We start from the raw sequence: 20,306 nt of genomic DNA on the forward strand, positions 1-20,306 counted from the left end.
CCAACTGGTCCAGTAGTTTTGCTGTAATCTTACTGCCAGACAGTAGAACACAACTTCCTTGGCAGAAGAAATGAAACCTTCGTGGAAGGTCAGTTGACGCACAACTTCAACTCGCCACACCTGCCTCTGTAGACAGTTTAGCTCCACTGTATTCTACTGTGACTTTAAAGCCACAAAAGAAACATTTTAACACTTAAATCATCTTACAGCTTCAAGAATATCCTGTAACACTGAACACACACCTCAATATACATCCAGTTAGTACCTACCATTGTGTGATAAAGAGACACACACAGAGACTTAACTGAGCTCACAAATCTACAGACTGCTATACTACTATTGATGCTAACACATAAAAGCACTGTGCAGGCTATTATTCCTTCACAAAGACATTTAATGTGAGTGTGTGTGTGTGTGTGTGTGTGTGTGTGTGTGTGTGTGTGTGTGTGTGTGTGAAATCCATGCATGGTGACAGCACTCCTTATAAGGCTGCAGAAATGGCAGACACTGGTCATTACAAGCTGTAAAAAAGCTGCACAGAAAGAGGAGCATCACTATTAAGTCTCGTTTGTCACTCTTAATATATATAGCTCTGTGTGTGTGTGTGTGTGTGTGTGTGCGTCTTTGATCAAAGCCATCTTTAGGACAGCACAATGCAGCTGAGCAAACAGATAATGAAAGTCAAGGCTCTTTCCAAAAACATCACAAGTGTTCCCTCGACTCAGGTACACTCAACAACACGGCTGGTTTCTGCTGTTTGACTTCACGCCTCTGTGTCTGTGGTGAATTGCGCAAACTGCCACTAAAAGGAAAGACCTCTCTACTGCTATATTTCCCACACACACATCCTAAAAAAAATAGCTTTCAGCGTTGTAAAGGAGAAAGCTTTTAGATGACAGCCACCACCCACCCTCTGCAGACAGGACACACGCAGGTCTTGTGCACATTGTCGGAGGTCTCTTTGTAGTGTTTGGGTGCATTTTATAAGAGGGGGTAAGGGCATGTGTGTGTGGGTGCGTGTGTGTGTGTGTGTGGGGGGGGCTCTCATTTATGCACTAGACGTGACTGGCTCTGAGACCCCGCCCTCCACCATGCTGCAGTATCTCATCTTCCTTCCTCCCTCATCTCCTTTTTACTCCGCCCGTCCCACCGTCCCCAAAGAAGGTCTTTTCCACTCCTTCTCTGGCAGGCACATGTCCTCCTACTGGCCAAAAAGACAGTACCCTTCCTCTCCTCTTCCCCTCTCTTCTGTCTATTTTCCCTTTTCACAGCATTTTTCCATTCAAGCTCTTGTAGACTTTCACCCTTTCTTCTCATCTCTTGCTCTACTTTCCTGCTTCCCCCTGGACAGCAGCCAAATGGCAGCTCCTTCCCCTCTTTCACTCTATACCTTCGTCCTCTGACAAAATGCCACACTCCTCCTTCTCCTCCTCCTCCTCTTCAGTGTGAGTTATTCCTCTGTTGCACAGTATTTGGAAAACCATGAGGTCATCATTTTCTCTGCCCATATACAATAACCCAAAATGAAAAGCACGACTTAAATGATCCTGCCGCATCCGCAAATACACACAGCCTCAAAATGGGATGATTGCACTTTTTAAAACCGGCACAGCAACGAGGAAGGATTATAACAAATAACCTGGCTGTGTCTCATGAAGGTCAATCGTGTCTCCTTAACATAAAACTGTCCAGTGAATCACCAACACACACACACAAACACACACACACACACACACCAGAGCCATAAATAGACCACACACGCATCCTCGCAGGTGTGTGAAAGCAATGCAGGATCATTAAGTGCTGCAGCAAATCTCCGCCCCTAACTCACACCTTCAACACATCCTGACACACACACACACACACACACACACACACACACACACACACACACACACACACACACACACTGTGGGACATGTTGAGTGAGTAAAAAAACCACCACACATAAAAATGTCGGATGACTTTGAATTATACCGCGAAGCTGTGAAACAGGTGGAGAGCGCGTCCAGAGGAAAGATTTGTCTTGATGAAATATGGCTCGACTGCAGTTTAAGGAACAGCAATGTTGTATTTACTATACAAGAGCTACAAAGGGAAACCATGAGGATACAACATAATGATGATGATGATGATGATGACGACGGTGAGGAGGAGGAGGAGGAGGAGGCAGGTGGAACAACAGAGAGATAGTTGAGAGTAAGAGAGGGAGGGGCGGAGAGGCGGCACTGCAATGCAGACACCTTTCGGCATCAGCGGAAGTGCCTGCTCGCCAGCGTCGCGTGATATCTTTCATAACTACAAGGATGAACACACTCGTCATCTCTTCCAATAAAAGGCCTCATTATATTATTTATCTTGGACAAGTTTGTTTACTGTATTGCTTTTTATGTGGTAAAGGAGCGCTAAATAACATCCTTCCCCTACTGCGTAGCTAGAAGCAAGTGAATACTTCAAATGGCACCATAAATCATATCTAAGTCCCAATAATTCCTGCTTTTGGCCTTGTAGGAGTATCATTTCTCCCTCAGGTTCACATATATCATGGTCTATATTGACCTAAACGCTAGCCTAAGACTTGAGATGTTGTACCATGTTGTAAATGATTTGTACTGCAATATTTTGATGATCACAGTGTTGAGATATTGAAACAGTTAAGGTGTCATGATAGAGTCATCACTGGTTGCAGTAACACAAATGAGGATTTACTGCTTTTCCCTCTTCTTTAACGCTGTTCTGTTGTCTTGTGTGGACAGAAAATCATCCTGACGGTTACAAAAATGAACTTGAACTCATCACTTTACAATATTATCTTAAAACATTTGGTCTTATCTATAAATCCCAGCACAACGAACCCATTCACGGAGGATCATTATCATGATCCTCCATCCAGTTCCGGACACAGTAGCGGCACAATAACATGCAATGCAGTTGAAGTTTGGGAGTCTTCTGCTGGGGTTAGCGACGGCCTGTTTGCCCGTTGTGTCATCTAATAACACAGAGAGCCAAGCGTGTGAGTAATGGCTTGCTATAGGAAACCCGTCATTAGGGGTTGTTTTTCTTTCAGCAGGACAAATCTTGGAGGGCAGTCGAACAGTAGGATAGATGTAGCGCTGCTCACAAACACACTATCAGATAACACACTTGGTGCCCATTTGAAGACAAGCGGGGGAGAAAAATGAAGCAAATACCATCCAGATGTATGTTTATCCTCTTGCTGAAACAACTTAATTGATTAATACAGTTCTTCTAATGGATTTCATGAAGCACACATGCTCACCGAATCTGAGGTTTGTGGACTGCTAGTTGGCTAAATGAAGCAATGTGAAGCCATAATCATAACTGTGGGCTAAATATACGCACATTTATCTCATGTTCGATGGTCAGGGATCATTATCACTCACCATGTGTATCGGCGTGCTGGTCAGATCTCTCTCCGTGACCAGGCGGTCCTGATCGGTGACATACAGGCCTTTCTGGGCCAGAGCCTGGATGACAGCGTTGTGTCCCAGTAAAGGTTTGACCGCATCACTGCGAAGGATCAGGCTTCCCGCCCGGCAGTAGAGTTCTGCAGACTGGAGCAGACAGGCCACAGGGGGCTTCAGGTGCTCCTGGTTGTACTGGTCCCTGTAAAAAGGCTCCACCAGCTCCTCTGGTATCGCATCTGATCAGAGAGAAAGATACAGAGGAGGAGGTGGATTAGCTTTCTGAAGCGAGGACGACTTCCTGTCATGTAACTGTTCCACTTAGGCGCTACATTGAACAAGCAGAAGTGCTATGGTTAGTTTCTGGATTACTGAGTTTACAGCTGGATAGAGAAGATGAGGATGATACTGGATGAATGTTTGTAAATGGATGATTTTGGACCGTTTTGTTGTTGGTAGTTGCCATTTGCTTCAAGCTAAATATGCACCAAAGGAGTGATGCAACAGTGAAAGCAACTGCTCTACGAGGTCAAAACACTTATTAGTGACTACTTGAAAAACAAAATACACTTTTTGGGTGACGTATAAAGTCTTCATCCTGGTCTTGTGCCTCAAGCCACATTGTCCCTTTGTAAACAGATGTATTCCCCCAGGACTGACTCTCTGTTTCTTTCAGAAAGTTACACCAGTCACCTCACATAGTGTCCATGCACCTCCGTCTCATGTGCATCACATTAGTCACACAAGACCCCTTCATTGGAGTGTGTCTGTGTGTACGTGTGTGTGTACGTGTGTGCATTGTGACACACTTTCATGAAACTATGTGCTCCAGTATGAGTGTGTATTCCTGGTGTGTGGGGTCATTTCCTCTCTGCCTGCGTCTGAATCACACCGAGGGAAACAAAGAATCCGTCTTAAAGGTGCAGTTTTCTCTTCTTCAAACGTCCAAATTAACAACAGCAAAGAAGACCAACATTCGACGAAACAGCACAATCAGATAAGATACTGAATGCTCTGTCGCAAAGTTAAAAAAAAAAAAAAAGACAAAACACACAACTTGTGATCAAACCTTGGTTGTTTTCCACTGGCTCTGGTTAGTGCCCCCATGATGAAAATAGATTCAGCATTCAAAGCAACAGGCAGATGTTACACTGCAGCATCGACTTTACAATAAACAACCCCCGCATCGACTCACAACTATTAAACTAAAAGTTCATTAAGACTGGTAACTTTCAGCCTTGAGCATGGAGAATTTAAGCAACTTTTGTGTGAGTTAATTATTTTACAAGTGTTTGAGATGGTTATTCTTCACACACACTCTTGGAAGAAACTTTCCATGAAGGTTTCCTTTCACTTTAGGGTCCATTTCATTCACATATAACAGTTCTCTTGTGTGTAAGATGAATTCAAAAGGAAGAGAAAGATATAGAGAAAATCTGCCTCGTCAAGGAAAAAGAAAAAGCCTCTCTTTTGTGTTAGCCATCAAAGAGGAAACAGTCAGGAAGTAGCTGCCACAGGAAGTCCAGAGATGACTGCTTCCCTGGAGACCCCCAGAGTCGCAACTCAGCATACACAAGCTTGTCAGTGTTCATCTCTGCTGATGCATTTTGCTTGGTTCAGAAACACTTCCTGTTAGTTAGCCAGTGGGTGGTGATTTGTTTTTATTTTAGATTATTACAAGTTTAATTTATATGTAGTTTATAAAAGTGTCCTCTCCGCTGACATGCTTTTATTTTGAAATACCCCCCTACTTGATAAGGATCATCGTGTACTCTCTTGGACTAGAATAAACATTACGTTCCAAGTTTGATATCACTTTTCTCCAGGATTGGAGCCAAAAATGTCCCAAACTCCTGAGCTTTATCATCACATCTAAACTATGACTGATAAAATATCACCTTTACTTAATTATTTAACAGCTCTTCATATTACCTTCATATGTCAATTTAGCGCCAGGGGACAACAAATATGACAACATTTCAAATGTTACAGTATTTTTGTTTTGCGTGGGTCATGTGATGACCTCTGAGTGGCTCTACGTCACCGCCGTTAATGGACAGCGCGAGTAACAACAATCCTGGTAAACATCCACGTGGGTATTCAAGGGAAGCTTTCAATACATTGCTGTGTTTCTGTTCGCAACACCCTCTGATCTGCAGCTGACGGGGAGCAGCAGTTTTACCTCCACCTCAACTGGAACCTTTACACTCCTGGAGCTGCAGGGTTGACTTTTCTGTGTTTTGAGTGATGCACGTGGACAGGGGCATCATGGCCATCTAAGGGAATCTGCTGCTGAATGGAAACAGAGTGTTGCTGATGCTGATGTGACACCAGTGACACGGCCGAGTGCGGTCAGGGGTCCTCGTGGGGTCTGAGCCGTCACTCACACCAGGATGAAACCGCTTGGTTAAACTCACTAATAGGTGATGTATTTTCTCTGCTTTCAGTCACTGGCGACTTTAATTTTCTACATATAAAGAATAACCAGAGTGTGTTTAAACACCCTGCTCCCCATGGCTGGATGATCGCAGTCAATCCAGTATTGAGCAAACCCAGATTGTAACAGAAAGAGTCTGACGAGTTCATGGAAAGATCCCCGTAGAGACAAGACGAGTGTGCGACATGCAACACAAGTCTTGCTCAAGGAGAAGACTCACGCTGAAACCCTGCAAAAGGTTAGAGGACCATCCAGGGAAGAGCGGGGTGAAGAGTCAAAGCCCAGAACTCACGGAGCGACAAAAAGGTTTGTTTTTCTGAACTGAGGCGATAAAATGACACACGCCACCATGGACGACCTTCGAGGGACAAGGACACGTTTGAGTTACGCAGCTGTGGTGAAACGTTGCAGGCGAGCTGTGAACCCAAATACTGGGAGCAAACCTTCACTCCTGAAGGAAATTGGTTTTAAGAGTGAAGAGACCCTCTGCAGTCGGAGTGGTCGTTTATTTTCTAGTGATTGTGTTGACCGCCTGACGTCTGGACACGAGATCTAAGTAATCCACTGGTATGAGAGAAGGTAACACCAGCCTGGTTTCCACCTCAATGTGAGGCAAATCTTTTGAAGGTTCCCCTGACCTCCTGATGTAAATCCACTGAGAGGTCTGGATGGATCAACTACGCTAGCTTTATCAGAAAATGGCGTCATAGGCAACATATCCTTACATGTAAGAATAGTAAAAGAAGTACGGTTACAAACCAGGAACAAACCAAGAAGTTGCCGTGGCAACATACACATTATCATACGTACTTTTTCCACGGATGAACATCCAATCAGTCCACACGTTCCCATTGTTGTTACCAGCCAGGTTGTTGTGTGTTATGAGGGAAACAGCCATCACATGATTTCAATGTCCACTACGTCAGAATTTATTCTGAAAATACATGTCCATCCCCCAAGTTGTGTCAAAGTCAAAAATCCACTCAAGCAAGAGTATAAACATTTTTTGCGAAGGGGAGGATTTTATCTTCCAATGTTTGGGGTGTTTCCATCCCCTTTTTTCTGATGCGATATTTCAGAATATGCATAAAAACAGGGCAATGGAAGCCGAGCTACAGCTAAAGCACTCTATACTGGACCAGCTCCAATAGTTCTGTACCGATCATTCACATGGGAAAATAGGGCCCAAGCTGGGGCCGGGGTGAGCCGCACATCCAGGATCCATCTAAACAGCAGTGACAAGTAGCTGCCAGTTACATTTGTACTCAAAGAACAAAAATCTATTCTGACCGATTGATGACTCTCAGTCGAAGCTCTTTGGCAGTCTTGAATAACTTGATGACAACTTTTGCTGCCACTGATGAGTCACTTGTGTTTAAATAAAGTCACAAACATTACACACACACACACACATCTGAGAGTGACCAAATTCAGATGATGGTAAACTAGGCCGCCAGGACTCAGAGGGCTGGGTATGAATTGGGCCACAGTTCTCAGAGATGCCGGGGGCTGTAAGTGTGTCACCTGAGGGACGAGAACAAACCAGGCAGCTGCAGCAGCGGGTCCACGTTCTCACATGCCTGCTGGGTATTCTACCTTGGCCGGTTCTCCGACAGTCAATAAAGAATCATGTGCTGCTGTGTTTGGCTCGACGGGGGATCAATGGCTGCCTTTCAGACGGCTATCGTTTGATCTCTCTCTTTCGAGGTTTGTTCCTATGTTTGATAGCACAGAAGGAGCAAGCAGCTGGTAAAAGCATTCATTAGGGGCTGGAAACCTCTGGGCTGGAATTATTCGCTTTATGAGGTCACGCTGCCAGAGCCCAGACGCACACATGTGGTCACGTGTAAAGAAAACACACAAAAAAAAAAACAACAACCCTCAAATCCACGTAAAGAAATCACTCCAGAGGCTCGAACGCTTCCATGAAAGGAAACAAACAAAACAAAAAAACAGTCGACTGATGTAGAGAGGCGAGGTAGTCATCCTCCTGGAATTCAACACTTCCAGCTTCTGGGTTGAGATGATGGTTAAATAATATAAGAGGAATATTTTGTTACTTGTAAGTCATCACTTTGTGCCGAGAGAATAAGAAAATGATCCTGTCTGTTGCGTGAGTCAGTTTTCCTTTGGTTTAAGAAGTCATTAGTCACTATTCTCTGACCTTTACTAAAGCGACTAATCAATCAAGAAAATCATCAGTCAAGAAGACGACGAGCACTAAACCAGGGAGCACTCCAATCTTTCACTGTTTCCCTTCTTCTTCTGACAGTAAATTTGAAGACGTTCGACACAAGAGACGGTTTTCACATTCGACGATCAAAGTGCACATTATCTTTGAGATCGGAGGAAAATCAAATGTTACGGGGCGGGACTACAGCGTCACTCATGACATCACAAATAGTTTGGAAGCCAATCACGGTCCAATATTCTGGCTGGACGAGTGGGATTAATACTGACGCCTCCAGGTCGCGAACAGTGAGAATGGACGTGAAAGAGGAGATAAAGAAATCTAAAAATACTCCAGATTGGAATGATAAAAATGAGTGATTAAGATTAGGACTATGTGATTTTTTTTATTTATATTGCACGCCTCAATTCATACATATTAGGTTAAATGTATCAATGCTGACGTGCAAAAATACCATTACCAGTAAGAATCCTTCATTCAAACAGTTCTTTGAGTAAAATCACAGGTATATGCACTCTAATATCCTTATTTTGCTCAAAGATAAAGTTCTCATTATGAAGTAATTTAAAACAATGTATATTACAACGTTGAATTTTAACTAATAAGACACAAATCTTAATTACTTTACTGGCAGGGTGCATATCTAATTCATCAATTAAGTCGTATCTTTATCTGTATGAATGCACCCTGTTGTCTGCGTTGATTTGTTTTTTCCAATGATTTGTGTGAATCTGTAATTCTGACGTGCACATAGTAAAAACTACATTATCTACCTTTGAACTATAGAAGTGGGGTGGGAATTATAAAGTAGCTATAACTTGGGACAGAAACAAGTATTTACTTTCAACAACTGCTCTGAATTCCAAGTTAAATCTAGCATCTGATGAGCCAACAAACAGTACAGATGCAGGTTACATAATAGTCCTGATTCCTGCAGCAGTTGAGTGACAGCTTCAGCCAATAACACGAGCTGTAATGTAGTAGATGTGACCTCTGACCTCTCCTATGTGAACTTTGAGGGATGTGGTTCGAATACACTCAGAGTTTTTATTCTGTTTACATCAGTTTTATGCCAGGGAGGAGTTCGTAAGCAGGTTTATATTTCTTCCTGTTTCCTAGATAGAAGAGAACACTCTGTATTAGGAAGGTACACGATGGCTTAGTCTGATTAGTGTTTACCAAACAGTCCCAGTTGTCACACTTGTTAGATGATAATCTGCCATGTTCAGCGCTAATCTCCTCCAGGAATGACAGCGAGCAGAGGCGCCACCTACCCGAGCCGAAAGCCTTGGCCACCAGCCACGTCAGGCTACAGGACACCTTGGCCCTGGTGAAGTCGTAGTGGTCGAAGCTCTTGATGGCAGGGACGATGAAGGTCCGTCTCATCCCTCTGTCAGCTGCCGCATCTCCCATCTTTGCCTCTCGGGGTCCCGCTAGCGTACAGCTGGAGGATCAGTCAGCCGGACTGCGGATGACATCCCATCCGGAGGAATTCGATGCAGCAAAAGCTCCCTTTCTACTGGAAAAAAGACGAGAAACCCCCTCTGAGGCGGTCTGGTGCGGGAGAACTCGACCAGCTGGAAAGCAGAGCTGGGTTACATCAGTTTTCTGTCCGAGTGTTGCGGTCTAGAGGCTGACAGCGGCGGCAGCGCAGTAGAGGTTTCCTCCATTCCCTGATGTTCGCATAGTCCGCAGACATAACGGAGAGGCTGGCATAGCGGAGGAAGCTACACCCCGACACCACCAGACACTTTCACGCACACGCTCAGGAGGCTATTGGTGCCCATGTTGTTCTAGGTCTCTCAGTTTTCCTCGCTCTCTCTCTCTCTCTCTCTCTCTCTCTGTCTGTCTCTCTTTCCCTCTCTCTCTCTCTCCACCGCGTCTCCTCTGCGTTTTTCCTGCCGCGCTGGTCTGGGATACAGCGCACTGCGCATGCGTGACCCACCCACCCAGTCATCATATTCCTGGGAAGGAAGGAGCCACCACATGTTGAAAACCCAGATGGTGACTGGACCCAGAGACGTGTAAGATGTACAATGGAATGTTCTGGAGGCCTAGGGTTTTCAGGGGGTCCTCATAAACTGATGGGTATTTAATGTTCTCTTTCATTTAAATCCTTCAAACAGCATTTTACAAGAACTGTCCCTTTCAGAGCCCTGGGGGGGACAAAATGAGGGCATAGAGAGGAAAATTAATTTAAAAAAAAAAGTAAATAATAATTATGTACATACATATTTTCATATGTGCATGTAGATATGTATGTATATGTAAGGTGTTATTATATATGTCAACAAGATGCTAATGAATCCCCCAATTTAACCAGCATGTTCAGTCTTGTGTCTTCATCTTTTCATTTTTACAAATTTCCTCCTAATTTACTGATTTCTGTCTGTGAGAAGTCTTTCTCATCACCGTACATCGATTCCACTGAAATTGTCGTCATTTGCTAGGAGCACTGAGGGAGGACAGAAAAAACAGTGTTAGCCAAAAGCGATACGAATACTTTCAAATAAAGTAATACAGCGCTGAAAAAGTAAATGTTGTCTTTCAAGTACATCCAAATAAGCTTCTTGATGTCATGAACATGGTTTTTCCCTCCTACATCACATTTGTGACTCCAGAAAGCAGAAAGAGCCAACCACGTCTATTCAGCTTGACTTAAAAAAAAACTACTAACAAGTGTCCTATAAATGTTCGTTTCGAAACTCTGAAGCACACTGTCTCTTTACCCCGCTGTAAGCTCAGTGATGCACCAACACTTTGTTTCGAGCCACACTGTAACACTTCTAATACAGGGCTACTATGAAGGAGCGGTGAACCGGAAGGGTATGAGGGGCTGCTGATATTTTGAGGGTGAAACCATTAGAGTTTCATCACATATGCCCCGTTTAAACGCTCGTGTCAAACAAAACATCTCTACTTGAGGGTCCATATGAAGCAAAGTCACGCAGAACGAAGGTTAGCACCTTACTGAGTCTCAACTTGAGTGGCCCTCTTTTTAGTGCTGTGAATATTTCTGATTTGTATTAAAGATCTCAATTAATAAAGGCGTTGTCACTTTCTCTGAATATCAAATATAATATCCAGACTTCTTAAGAACAGTGTGTCACAGAGCTAGAAAATCTCATAAATCCAATAAGTCCAGTTTATTCTGGAACTTGTTCAGTGCGTTCAAAGACGCGTTGCAGCCGTGTGGCATCGTCAGCTCTTAACGAGCTCGACTTCTTTCACCACTTGAGGTGCTGGAGACTCACTAAGCGCCACACAAGAGCAGTGGGATAGAACAAGTAGGCGCTCAGGGTGGATCAAGAGACATCAGACGCCACTCATCGTTTCATTCTCCACGCACGTGCTGCTACAACAGGGAAATAATACTTTTGTGATTGTGATTGAATGATATGTGTTTGCCGTTTTAGCTGCTAGAAATATGATTGCAAATGAAGGCTTTCTTTCTTACTTACCTATTTATCATTTAAATACTGAGCAGAGATTAATATTTGCTATGTACAAGATTTGTTTGTTTTTTTAAAAAGTATTTTACCAGAAAAACTATGAAAGTTGTTTGTTTTTACTTCATAGAGCCTGGACAAAATTATTTTGTGTGCTTTAAAACAAATAAATGTTTCAGTTGTTTGGATTGAAGCTGTGGAATTTGCTCCGGGTTGTATAAGTAATGATCAATTCAAGACAATGAGCAAAGGAAGAGGTATTCGATGTATGAACCAAAGTTAATTGTAAATGATTAAATCTAATATTTTAATAATTTCAAGCTTTCCTCAACTGTTTTCACGTCATTTTGAACCATTTTGGTCTCAATCAGAGATCACGAAGATAGAAAAATAACTCGAACGTCTTCATTGCATTGTTGTGTCGGTTTCTTGATAATTCTGAGGAGTGTTGCTCTCGTCTGACTGCAAGTATTGCGTTACCTGCAGGCCATTTGTATTTGTAATTGTCTTTTTTCAAAATCTTCTTTTAAGAACATGTTAAAAATGGAGTTTTTAATTCAAGCCCTACATCTTGAGCAGCGTGTGGGATGACCCTCGAGAGAGAGTCAGTGAGAGACTGTGTAACAGCATTGCTCCCTAGTGCCTGAACTGGGTTCATACAGCTGAGGAGAGCACAGATCAGACGTCGTCAGTAGATGGCAGTCCTCCGCTAAATATCCATCTGCTGCTCTGCTGCACATCATTTGGATGCTAATTCTTTTCCTCTCTCAAGACACTTTTATTGAATTTTCTTTCAGTGACAGCTTAAAATACCACAAAGCAACCTGTGGTGAATACATGACAGATGACATCTTAGTGTTCAGACTCGAGACTTTGAATTTCTTTGCATTTATTGCTCATCTTCTCTGCCAATGGAATCATCTTCCTCTGTGCCTCCGCCATAATCCACAGTCATTTGGGAGTCATTACCAATCATAATGTACTTAGCATTTTCAATATGAATATTCGGTTGTGGCTGCCACACTGCTTGCACGCTGTTAAAATCCATTGTGCCCGGGAAGAGGAGGGTTTCTCGCAACTGTGCTGTTTTATTGTGCATCTGCCGCTTCTGTTTCAGGTGAAACCATTTTAGTTTTCTCTGCTCTTCGGTCCAAATCTTCCTAATTTGTTTAATTTTTGCAGGAGATAAAGCCTTTTTAGTTTTTCTCTCAAAGTTCTTGTTCTCGTCCAGTGGTATTATGGCCCTCAGAACTAAAGGAAGCTCGGGCATGCGGTTCTCCTTGGGTAGTAGAGGGATGACGGTATTGTACTTGTGGTGGTGGTTTATGGAATTGATCAGGGCTGAATCAGTCTTCATCTCCAGCAAACGTGAGTTGAAGTTTTGGGTAAGCAGCAGCAGAGTATAAGCTGAGTTGTTGATAGCATCCTCCACACACCTCAGTGTGCTCCTCCCGGGTATGGCGAAGTCCTCAGCGTAGGTTGCACCCTCGCTATCGATGACGGCCTCCACTCTCTCCTTTATGCTTTCAGCTACCTCTGCATCTTCAGGCGCATGCAGGATAACAAATGAGTAAAACGTTGCCTCATCTTCCTCTTCTGCACTGTGCATTCCTGTTGAAACAGTGACCCTGGGTGTTGCAGTATTGCATATGGGTTTGGTGGTTTGTTGTGGGGGCTCTTTCTTGATGGAATGATCCATTCTACCCTCTGCTGCATCCATCTTTGCGTCAGTCTTTGCTTTAATCTGAAGAAGTTGCTCCAAAGCCTCTTTCACGTCCCCCTCAGGACTTTGTTGTGGGTTTTCTGATGTTATTTTGTCCCCTGCATATGTGGCCGTTGGGGGAATACTCATCTCCAGATGGGTAGGATATGATGACTCCGAGGAGATCACCTGCAGTGGGCTGGGCTGACTCCTAACTGATGGATCCTGAGACAGAGCCACTTTTAACAATGTATCTCCTTGGCTGCTTTCAGAATCACTGTAAGAGCCCGACTTGAGGTCCTTGGAGGAGAAAAGCCACTCTGCAAACTGATGCCCACATACATCTTTAGCTTCCTCCCTGAGTTGATTGTACACCAAACCCTCACAAGTGCCTGTTGTTTTGCCGTCGACAGAAAGGGCTCTCTTATATGCCAGATTTCTTAGAGGCGGATCACACAGTCTGTGTTCTGACAAAACTTTAAAAATCCGAGCCAATCCTGCCAATGATTCTATGGTAAAGTCACAGGAATCACCACAGCGCACTCTGAAATCTCCTAATTTACCCCCACTCATCTCCCATATTTTCGCCAGATGGCTGGCGAGGTAGTTGTCCCCCAGCATCTGTAGTTTGTTAAGTGCTTTGTCCTCTTTCTGGAGAATGATCAGACAAAAGGCGTGTATGATGTTATCTTCAGGTGACTCACCAAGCTGATATGTCAGACTTTGCACTTGCTCTGGTGGTGCTTTGACTAATATGTCATAAACGTCCCTCAGTCCTGTCCCTAGAGCCTCTTGTACCTCCATTTTCTGTTTTAGCTACCACTCAATATCCAGGTTTAGCGTTCATAGGTGATGTTCTACGATAGAAACCATCGTCTGTTGTTGTAGGGAGAGGTGCCTGCTCATCGCGTTCCTTAAAAGAGACAAACGTCTGAAAATTATAGTTTGTACTTAAGCAGCATGTTCGAGTAACCAAACAAGTTTTACATTAATACAGTCAAATCAACTTAACACTAAGTAATAAGGTTTAACAATCAAGAAATTGCAGCTGAGATAAAGAGAGTGGCTAGCTTAAATGAGGAAGTCACTCATTGGTTCTACAGCTAGAAATCTCTACTTTCCTCACAGGAAGCTCTTACTGCTCCTCTGTAGTAAACCTGTTAGAACACCACCAGAAACGGTGGGTCTTTTCAAACATCTGGCGTCAAGTTTATAAGTAACCGCACCTGAAAAAGTTGAAGGCCTCTGTGAGCTTGAAACACGCTGGCAGAACATCATGATGATGTCACAAGCTCTGAAGTATGGGAGCTCATGTTGGACAAAAGACAAAAGAAGGCAGGTATGTTCAAGAGTCGTGTGCAAACTTTAACAACATAGAAAGCGGTTATTCATCCTCATTGACTGAATATGGTACATATTTTTTAATCAGCTTTGGAAAAGGAAACTCACAAATCCACCAAAAGACTCACGTGTGACGAAAGTTACCTCCTTGTGCACAATAGGCTTCAGAGGGAGAGGAATTCAGGCTTTTCTCCCTCTGCTGCTGAGAGGCAAGTGTATTTTTATCCATAGAGGAAACCTCCAACCCTGTATTTACCAGGGGTGGGGTCACACTAGGCAGAGTGCAAACCAACATCAAGTCCCTCAATACATTGTAGACACAGAGCCTCTCTGTTCATACTGCTGAGTGCAGTCTGATATGTTTACTGTGTGACCACTTCTGAGAGATTACTGTAACTCTATAGGAGGAGTGGTTTCTATGCCTTCCATAAATATGACTATTGTAGCACTGGTATGTACGGCTCTTCACAGGATGAAGTATCACTATTCATTTGGGCTGTATAGCGCATGCCAGCCAAACCACAGCTCTGTTGTTTTAAGCAGAACCCCGTGTATACCGATGATAAACAGCTCTTCACTCTCTCACTCTGCCTCTCACACAAATATACGAACACACGCACGCATATTCTGCCCCAAACATGAAAAAAAAAAACAACTCAACACACGCATCCAGAGTTACATAACGTGCTGCCAAACGTCCATCTTTATTGAGGTCAGTTCCTTTAATGAGAGACACACTCTCCCAGCAGCTGTGTTAGTCATCCTGCCGGTAAATTTGCAAACCTTTCGTAAAGACGCTCTGTCAGTTTTGCGAATCATAACATGGTGCAGCTTTTTTTTCTTTTCTTTTTTTTTGTTGAGAAAATGTATCCTGACCTTTTAACACATGCAACTCTTTCTTTGTATGAAATTTGAGTATAGAGTTAAATGCACAGATGTGTGTCTGCGTTTGGTCGCCGGCCGTGGGAGAGAGCCCTAGGGGAGACACGGAGGGGTCACATATAAGAGGCTTTAGGGCAGACAAGTGAAAAGGAGGCCCTTTCTTGGACAGAGACCATGGATTAGGATGAAAGACATACGAGTGGGGGATGCTCTCTTTTTTTATCTGTCTCACTTGTTCGCAGCATCTCTCTCCCACATTCTGCATCACATCTTTTCAAAATGAGCAACAATTAAAGAAGACGACACAAAGACAGACAAAAACAGAGGAAGAGCTGACACACAGCCAGATAGATAAGATGGCAAGATAGTTGCAGGGCATAAGATGAATTGAGACCTTGACAGATCGATAGCCTCTTTAGAATTCAGTTAGTGAGAGGCCAAGAGAGGCCATGCAATGCGCTGCTCTTTTCCCAGCCACTGGATTCGTCACACATGCTAAGAGAATTTAACACACCCGCTTCTAGCAGGCAAATATATGCTCCACACGCATGTACATGTGAAGACATACACAGATACAAGGCCCTGCACTCATTCAATCGAGCGTCCACACCCACGGTTTGGCATCTATTGAAACCCTGAATGAAACACCTGCACTACATCTGCTGCAGCACTCTGCAGAGAACACTTGACCAAAAAGACATTCACATTTCTGTAGAGAAAACACAAAGCTGCATATAGCTATAGAATTTTATGCGACACTGCATTTTGATAAAGGTTATGTATGGATGGTTGCAGATTTAGGAAGCCTGCACACATGCAGTCAAGCTCAGTTCATGCGTGTGCTGTGTATCAAAGCAAACATAACCCTGGCTATCACACACTGAGGCTAGTCGACGTTGTTGACAAAGAGGGCCAACAGATCTGAGCTAATATGACAGTTAACTAGCATTAATTCAGAAGCAAAGGTAAATGAAGCGGGCCTGCGGACACAACAAGGGAGTGCAGTGGGGATGGGAAGACGTGTGTACTGTACCACACTGGACCATGCTTGGTTGAGCATGTAGGCCATGCCAACAACAATGCATAATACAGCCTCTGGTGATGGGGGATGGATGCACATGCACACACACATGCACAAACTCCCCCTTCCTCACCTCTCATGCACACAAACACACATACAAACTGGCATGCATGCACAGACATTGACGGTGATGGGGCGCAGAGCAGTTTATGCTCATATCAAGAGAGCGCCTTTGATCAGTGTGACAGGAAGGGCACTCGCCTCGGAGGAATTAGCTAAGTCTTGCCTTGCAAAAGCACATCCACAATACATCAGGCATGTTTGCATTTGCAACAGAGGAGAGAGAGTATCTGATATTTAAATTCATTAATATGCTAAATGTATGAATATGATTTGTTCCAGTTCAGCGTCCAGAGTGGCACGTCCAGGGTGGTGTGATAACCATAAACAGTAGAGTGCGCAGAGTTTCAGGTGGCATGTTTAATCCTCTCCATTTAATAGGCTGTTAATCTTCAAAACCAATTTACATATATGCTTTTATATTAGCACAACCAGACGTTTGTCCCCTGTATAAAAATAAAATACACTGAAGACTTCATTATGAATTTAAGATTTTATTAACCTCTGCCTTTGGATATCGTTGCTTATTTCTTGAATGTTTTACTCCTGGATAAGGTTTTATGTGTTTATTAGCATCAACCTATGCTGCACCTTGTAACTCAGGGTGCTCGGTAAAAATACAAATGTGCTCATTATTATTATCATTATTATTTTTTACAAAAGGTGGTTAAAAGCTCCATGGCACTTGCAAGCTGCTCAATATCTCCCCTGAACTGGGAAAAGGCTTCACTAGAAAGAATTGCAGAGTAAAAGTGTGAAGTGTTTAATATTTCTCAGTACTGTATATTTCTACATCATTTCTTCAAATCAATAATTTGAAGAAACTGTCACATGAAATTGGGTTTAACATAAAGACTGGAGGCTGGCTAGCTTTGCTCTCTCTGAAGATAAACAACCGAAAATTTCTTTCATTTGACAATCTGGTGAATTATCAAATTTGCATTCCCCACCAAATCGTGCGATGATTTAGACCACTGTCACATGAAGGTAGGTGAACTTATTCTAGCATAAAGACTGGAAGCTAGCTAGCTTTGCTCTCTCTGAAGGTAAAGGACCTGTAAAGCTATAATTTGACAATTTGGTAAATAATCATATTTGCATTCCTGCAAAAATGAGTTTAAAAAAAGATTGACCACTGTCAAATGAAGCTTGGTTGATTTAGCTTTGCATAAATACTGAAAGTTTGCTAGCTTCGCTCCCTCTGAAGGTAAACAAACAGCAACTTTTCAAAAGAATTGATTGGACAATTCAAATCAAATTTACATTTTGCCGAGAATTAAGTAGAAAAAAGTTTAACGCTTCTGTCACGTGAGGCTGGGTTGGCTTAGCTTAGCATTAAGACTTGACGCTAACGCTCTTGCTCTCTCTGGAGATACTCAAAAAGAAATTTCCTTCACAATTTTAGTAAATAATTAAATTTGCATATTTTTTTTGCCTAGAATTACACACACACACACGCACACACACACACACACACACACACACACACACACACACACAAACCAAAAAGATTAAGACTACTGTTGTATGAAGCTTGTTTAGCTTAGCTTAGCATAAAAGACTGGAAGCTAGCAAGCTTGGCTCTCTGGAGCGACCAACAGAGACGTCAGAATCATTCCTCTGCAAAGCAGCCAGTCAAAGTGCAACCTGTCCCTTTTGGAAACTGCCTTTATTTGGGTTAAACAAACACCATAAATATGTATTAAGTGAAGAACTGCGCTCCCTCTGTTCCCAGCCCTCTTCACATTTAACTGAGAAATACAAGTGTAATATCAGCCACCAGACTCATGGCAAGTGATTTTTTTTCCCCCCCAAAAAAGATTCCTTTCATGTTGTCATTGTGTCTCTCCATACTGTAATTTGAGTGCTGCTTCTCTCTGCTCTGTTTAATACAACATCAAATAAACGTCTTTTCATCCTGGAAGACAATTCCTCCTCTTCAGTTGCTTTTTATGAGCTTTCTTCTCTTTTTTCCCTCAAGATAAAAGAAGAGTTTTCCTTTGGAGGATTTGGGGTCTAGAATAGAGGCTGATACTACGAAGAGACAAGAAATTTGTTGACATTATTTGTTAACTGTAAAGGTTAATTTAGTTCCCCCTTGTTATTTGTTTATAAAGAAGCAGAGAAAGGACATGAGAAAACATGAGTGACAGAGGAGAGGAATTAAAAAACCTGTATCGTATCGGATACAAACAGAACTAAAAGAATAAATGGGCCCAATCTGGCTGCACTTGGCGTTAGAATGGATGCCCAAGCAGAAGCCCAATCCCCCGTGTCACTTTTGTCCGTCTCCAAACCCCGCGGATGCTCTGCTTGTACAGCAGATGCACACAACCAAAGGATGTGAGGCATGAACGCAATGGGAAATTCATTACATATTCCTACCCCCCTCCGCTCACCATAATCACCACAATTAGCAGACATCTGCAGTGACTCCAGAGCTGGGAGTGTATTCAAGCAATCAGAGCGGCTTCAGCGACACCACTGACTGCAGCCCCCTCTGTGATGGGCCTCATCCTGGAGGGAAGCATTCCATTAGAAACCCAGTGATTAATTGAGACGGAGAGTTTGCTTGTAGCACAGAGCGAGAATGAGAGGCGACAGGAGGCACCCATGATGGCACGCAGTCGTGTGCGGGATTGGTGGAGGTGGCGTAGTGTCGGTGGACACTGTACCAATACTGTTGATGATGTGAGAGGAACCACACTGCGGTTGGCAATGAGCTGTGTGAGAACAGTTACCAGACAACGAAGATTCTCTAAACCATCAAGTAAACAAAACCTGTTTATTTGCTTCCTTGCTGGGTCAGATGAGGAAGCTATAACCAGCAGCTCTTCTTAGAAGACTGAGCAACTATGCTCACTAATTAACAAGTTATAGCTTGTTTGTTTCATTAGCACAAAGATGTCTAGGTCCTCTTGGCTAATGCGCCACAAAAAAACCCCACACATACACACACACACACACACACACACACATACACACACACACACACACACACACACACACACACACTGTGTTGTTTTTACATTTCCTGAAGCTAAACAAATTTAACAAACAAGACGACTTTGAATTATTTCCGACGATACGCAGTAACGAAGTATGAAATGGACACTCAAGTATTTACTCTTCTGAAAACATTTAACTTTTGCTCCTCCATCTAAACACACATATTCTTCTACCTACTTGTCATAACTGACTGAAAACTTTATTGTTAAATACATTTTTATTATTCTCATTCTGCATAATCGCATGTATTCCAGAACAGATTTTGACCAAAATGGATGGGACAGTTACACAAAAGACGAGTCACACACACACACACACACACACACACACACACACACACACACACACACACACACACACACACACACACACACACACATACACACTTACTAGACATGAAGTGTGTTCACGTGTTGATCATAATATTTCCTGTTCCGTTGCTGACTTTGCAAAGGGATTTGGGGACAAATTCACGACCATTATTTTCCTTTTGTTTTCAGACTTTCATTTACAAATGGGTTTAGTTTTTGGAATCAATTTTATTTCACAGATATGTCGTGAACTTAGAAATATTGAAGTAAGACTGAGATGAATAAAATTAGAAATGTTCTTGAAATGGCTACCTTATGCTTTTACATATCGCAGAACCTTCGCAGTGTTGTCATAGCGATAATCTTTTCTATAATTTTGATAAACATTCATGTAAACAGAAGCAGAGTGGCCATCTAG

The 20,306-nt window shown here is 42.9% G+C and overlaps 2 protein-coding genes across 5 annotated transcripts in view; both read right to left on the reverse strand.

Annotated features, from left to right (window-relative positions):
• The window catches only part of camsap2b (calmodulin regulated spectrin-associated protein family, member 2b), a 32,963-nt gene extending 22,978 nt beyond the window's left edge, over positions 1-9,985 (reverse strand). Inside the window, exons 1-2 of one of the 3 annotated variants that reach the window (XM_086203520.1) lie at positions 9,328-9,985; positions 3,405-3,664 (exon numbers count right to left, since the gene is read on the reverse strand). In XM_086203520.1, the coding sequence (XP_086059646.1) occupies positions 3,405-3,664; positions 9,328-9,466 (399 nt within the window). In that variant the 5' untranslated portion in view covers positions 9,467-9,985. The remainder of the gene's footprint in view (positions 1-3,404; positions 3,665-9,327) is intronic. The other 2 variants (XM_086203518.1, XM_086203519.1) reach the window with 2 other exon arrangements.
• A 2,286-nt stretch (positions 9,986-12,271) lies between these two features.
• Positions 12,272-14,534, reverse strand: ticam1 (TIR domain containing adaptor molecule 1). Of its 2 annotated transcripts, none has more exons than XM_086204949.1 (2): positions 14,431-14,534; positions 12,272-14,117 (listed from the first exon to the last, which is right to left on the reverse strand). In XM_086204949.1, the coding sequence occupies exon 2, from the start codon at positions 14,006-14,008 to the stop codon at positions 12,392-12,394; it is 1,617 nt and encodes a 538-aa protein (XP_086061075.1). In that variant the 5' UTR covers positions 14,009-14,117; positions 14,431-14,534; the 3' UTR covers positions 12,272-12,391. The 2 variants fall into 2 exon arrangements, with proteins under 2 accessions (XP_086061075.1, XP_086061076.1); XM_086204950.1 differs by having other exon boundaries at positions 12,272-14,135; positions 14,431-14,446.
• Between the last annotated feature and the right edge of the window lie 5,772 nt (positions 14,535-20,306).

Source organism: Aulostomus chinensis, chromosome 5 (genome assembly GCF_037954235.1).
Source record: "Aulostomus chinensis isolate RoL2024-O1b breed Wild chromosome 5, RoL_Achi_v1.0, whole genome shotgun sequence".
In the NCBI taxonomy this organism is placed as follows: domain Eukaryota; kingdom Metazoa; phylum Chordata; class Actinopteri; order Syngnathiformes; family Aulostomidae; genus Aulostomus; species Aulostomus chinensis.

What these genes read in the sequence shown, in the direction of transcription:
- ticam1 (XM_086204949.1), bottom strand. Translation starts at nt 14,008, where the DNA reads ATGGAGGTACAAGAGGCTCTAGGGACAGGACTGAGGGACGTTTATGAC.